Source organism: Odocoileus virginianus, chromosome 3 (genome assembly GCF_023699985.2).
Source record: "Odocoileus virginianus isolate 20LAN1187 ecotype Illinois chromosome 3, Ovbor_1.2, whole genome shotgun sequence".
Classification (NCBI taxonomy): Eukaryota; Metazoa; Chordata; class Mammalia; order Artiodactyla; family Cervidae; genus Odocoileus; species Odocoileus virginianus.
The window spans coordinates 61891675-61895608 of NC_069676.1; the positions used below are offsets into that span (position 1 = coordinate 61891675).

A 3934-nucleotide genomic window follows, 5' to 3' on the forward strand; every position below is an offset into this window, starting at 1 on the left:
CAGGAGGTTCTCCAACTAGCAGAAACGATGGAGAAGACCGGGGATAGCCGCCAATATATCACACAGGCTTCTGCTGATTTCAAAAAATGTTTTATTAGTCAAGAGCATAGATACTGCTTTGGCAAAAGGAGGGGATGGTGAGTGGTCATATAGATTTGAGGTAGAAAAAGGGTGGGGATGAGGGAATTAAACACCTGAGCAAAGCAGGCATGGTAGGTAGTTTAAATACATAAAAACTTTTCAACATAGGGAAAAGTTTTTATTTACAAAGGAAGGAAGGAGGGGAAAGGAAGAAAAGAGCCGTTTTCCTTGGAACTAAGTAGGAAGTGCAGTGACAAAAAATAAAATACAATAAAAACATCACTGTTTGAGGAAAAACAAAGGCAGCCCTTTCATCTTCCTGGTTTGGTTCTCTTTCCCTGGCAGAAAACTATTGATTCCTCTTATTGCATTTTAATTAGGGAGGAGAACGCGTGCGCGGACGCGCGGAGGGTTTTGACGCGAAGCCGAGAGGGGCGCGAGAAAGAAAGGCAGATAGTGGGATGGGGAAGGCGTTAGGGGTCCTGATTTCGCCCCAGAAGGGTTGGAAGGTTACGTCCTAGCGTGCTTGGGTCTCGCAGTCCTTCCTTCTCGAATCGTGCAGCCAAGAGCCGCCCTCTCGGTTGCCGTGGGGGTGGGGATGGTTTTATATATATATATATATATTTCTCTTTCTCTTCATGTATTAAAAACAATTTCAAATGACATTGCACGTGCGATTGAAGTGTGTAGTTGCAGCCGGCGACCTGCCAGCACGCAGCGGAGGCTAGGCGGGATGCTCCCGTAAGACCCTGGCATCCGGAGCCGGGCACTGGCCTCCGCCTTCTCTCCTCCCGGGCTCTGGGTCGGGCAGCTGTGGCGGGATCCTCGGCGCAGGCCTCGGCTCACTGGTTTAACTCCAGCGCCCAGACTTGCTGCGGCCAGCCTGTGCGCCCTTTAATCCTCTTCTCGCCTGGGCCCAGGGCAGGAGGAAAGCCTTCGTGCTGCTGCTGCCAGAGGACACACACAGAGAAGGGGCGAGAGAGACAGGTTTAAATGTTTCTGCTCCGCTCGCCCAGGCGTAGAATAAAAGTAGGGGTGGGGTGAAAGGTGTTGGGAGCAGTAACTGGGAGCCTTTAAATAAGTGACGAATTTTTGTTTGCAAAATAGGCAAACAGGCTCATAAATTTGCCTTTATGCGCCGAGTTCCCGGGGGACCCGGATGGGCTGGGCAGCTTCTGGGGGGTTGGTAATGAGAATTTTCTGCGGCTGGTAAAACTGTTGCTCGTAGGTTTGGCTTTATGGCGCCGAATGGGGACTGCAGGGTTTGGGATGGGAGGGGTGGCAATCAACACTTTCCTCGCTCGCGGACCTGCACCGGCGACACATAGCGCCTGAGTATGGATACCGGGCTGGGTTCCTCCAACCGGCTCTGGGCGCTCAGAAGTCTCCTCGAATGAGGGAGGAAGTCGGTCTGGCCTAGCATCCCTTTTCCCGGCTACTTGAAGAAGGCAGCGATGTGCAGGGGGTGGGGATACGCCCAATAACTGCTTCCACCCAGGCATCCGGATCCCCGGGCCTGCACCTCTTCCAGCCCAAGGCAGTGGTTTAGGGATTCGCTGACCACGGTTTTTCCCAGTCTCCCAAAGTGACTTCCCTAGATTAGCACAGCTCTTGCAGGTCAGAGAAAACCCAGGGGGCTCTCTAGTCAACTCCAACGAACGGTGGTCCCCAGGGCACCAATCTAGAGAAACTAGGTGGGTTCCCCAGGCTGGGAATCACTGTCTTCAGAGGCCCCAGAGCCCTGGGCCAGGGAAACCGACCTCCAGAAATTGTCACTGGAGAGAATCCAGAAAGGCCTAGTAGGGACTGGGATCTCCAAAGCCAAAAGAAGTCTTCAAGGTGACTGAGGAACCAGTGGTGGGGAGTGGGGAGCAGGGAAACGTCCTCTGGGCAGAGAATAAACTGACTTATTCTACCGAAGTAAACAACTCCTTGGGTAGGTGGCCTCCACATCCTGTCCAGCTCTGGGCCTCAGTTTCCCTATGTACAATGATGAAAATAGACCAGCCTCTTCAGCAAAGATCTTTTGAAAACAGCAGCTGAGCGCATATGCATAAATTCACATTCCGGCAAATGTAAGTAACAAACTCCTACAGCATTCTTAACCTGGCTTCCAGGAGAACCCAGGGACGAATAAGGACCCCTCGAAAATGTAAGTGAAATATATGGTTTGTGCATTTTCTCGGGGTCTGAAGCTTCCAATGGACTCTTAAAAGGGACCCTATGATCATGTCCGAAAAGGACGAGGTTCCGTCTAAATTCACAGTCTTACAAACACTACCGCATTACATATGAATTCAAACATGAATCTACCTCCCTTCACGCAAATAATCCCACAGTTCGACCGGCTCAGAACTCCCCGCAGCCTCTCAAAACCTTACGCGGGGCGAGGCAGACTCCTTCCACTGCGTATTCGGCCTGCGGGTGCTCATTGCGCCCGCGCCCTTGGCTAGAGCACGCAGGCCCCCCGGACTTACCAGCTCTCTTTTCCGCTTGCTCTCGCGGCCGCCATCCGCCTTCTTCAGTTCGGCCTTGAAGGCCTCGGGGTCGCCGGCCTGTGCGTCCTTGGCCAACACGTCCATCAGGTAGGCGATGTAGCTGGTGGCCAGGCGCAGAGTTTTGATCTTGGAGAGCTTGGTGTCCGCCGGCACGTTGGGGATACACTCGCGCAGCTCCGCGAACGCGCTGTTAATGCTCTCTGTGCGTCTCCGCTCCTTCTTGGGTCCTGAGCCTTTCCGCCGGCCCAGGCGGCCGCCGAGCGCCTCTAGCCGCCCGGGGCTCTGGCCGGGCCTGGCGTCTGGACCGTAGGAGGCGGCGGCTGCCGCGGCTGCGGGCGGTGGCCCGCCGGCGGGGAAGTCCGGGGCGGCGTCAGCGGGGCTCAGCAGCCAGCTCTGGAAGTAGGGCCGCTCCTGGTGACAGCGCGAGGCAGGGCCGAAGAGGAAGGGCTCGTGGAGCATGGGGTGCGCGGGGTGCGGATGGTGATGGTGGTGATGGTGGTGATGATGTGCGTAGCTGCCCACGAGGTTCATGTTGGAGCGGCCCCTGGCCTGCGCCGCCAGCCCGATTAGCGCCGCCCCATGCGCCCCAGAGGCTGCCGGGGCCACCCGTGGGCTCTGGGGCGGCGCTCTGGTAGGCACCGGCTTTGAGAGATTCTGGGGCAAGGTTGAGGATAACACTCGCAGCCCGCCGTCTTCTTGTCTGCTTCGGTCGCAGGCCAGGACGAGGATGCAGAGAGACCAGTTTAACCCTTCTGCGGCCTCCACTTCAGGGTCTGGCTTATATAAGGCCGGGGCTTTGATGTCAACCTCTCCCTGGAGCCAATGGCAGGGGGGCTGGGAGGAGGAAAGGGGGATGGCCGTCCCTGGTTTTAAGCTCTGCCACTCGACTCTAGCCGCCTGCGGGGACAGGGAGGCGCCCAGTCTCCGCCCCTCCCCCTTTCTCCCCACCCACCCTCGTCCCCAGTTCCCGAGTTGGGGCTTCGTAATTGAGGCACAGGCCTGTCAACGCCCAGGTCGCCGTCTGCCACCTCCTCCCCATGTGCCCAAGGAAAGGAATCATGGAGTAAAAAGGCCTTTACCTAGATTTTACAGATAGGGAAACTGAGGCGCCGAAAAAAATAAAGATTCTCATTTCTAGACCTTCCAGAATCCAAGATAAGAATTCCAGAGGTTACCAATCCTGAGCTCCATCTGCTGTACTTGGCCTCAGAGCCAGAATATGAGAGCGGGACGCTGGTGCAGGACAGGCCCCTAACGTTCTCCCCTAAGCCTCCTCAGTCCTTAGGCGCCGGCCCATCCGGCCGCACTGCAGCAGGCCCCGCAGCTGGCAGAGCATCCGCCAACTTTGGTCAAGT

At 56.2% G+C, this 3934-nt stretch overlaps 1 protein-coding gene across 1 annotated transcript; it reads right to left on the reverse strand.

Moving 5' to 3' along the window:
* Positions 1–843: 843 nt before the first annotated feature.
* HAND1 (heart and neural crest derivatives expressed 1) lies at positions 844–3110 on the reverse strand. The gene is made up of 2 exons (XM_020905774.2): positions 2559–3110; positions 844–1028 (listed from the first exon to the last, which is right to left on the reverse strand). Exons 1-2 carry the CDS (start codon positions 3108–3110, stop codon positions 924–926), a joined length of 657 nt encoding a protein of 218 aa, XP_020761433.1. The 3' UTR covers positions 844–923.
* Between the last annotated feature and the right edge of the window lie 824 nt (positions 3111–3934).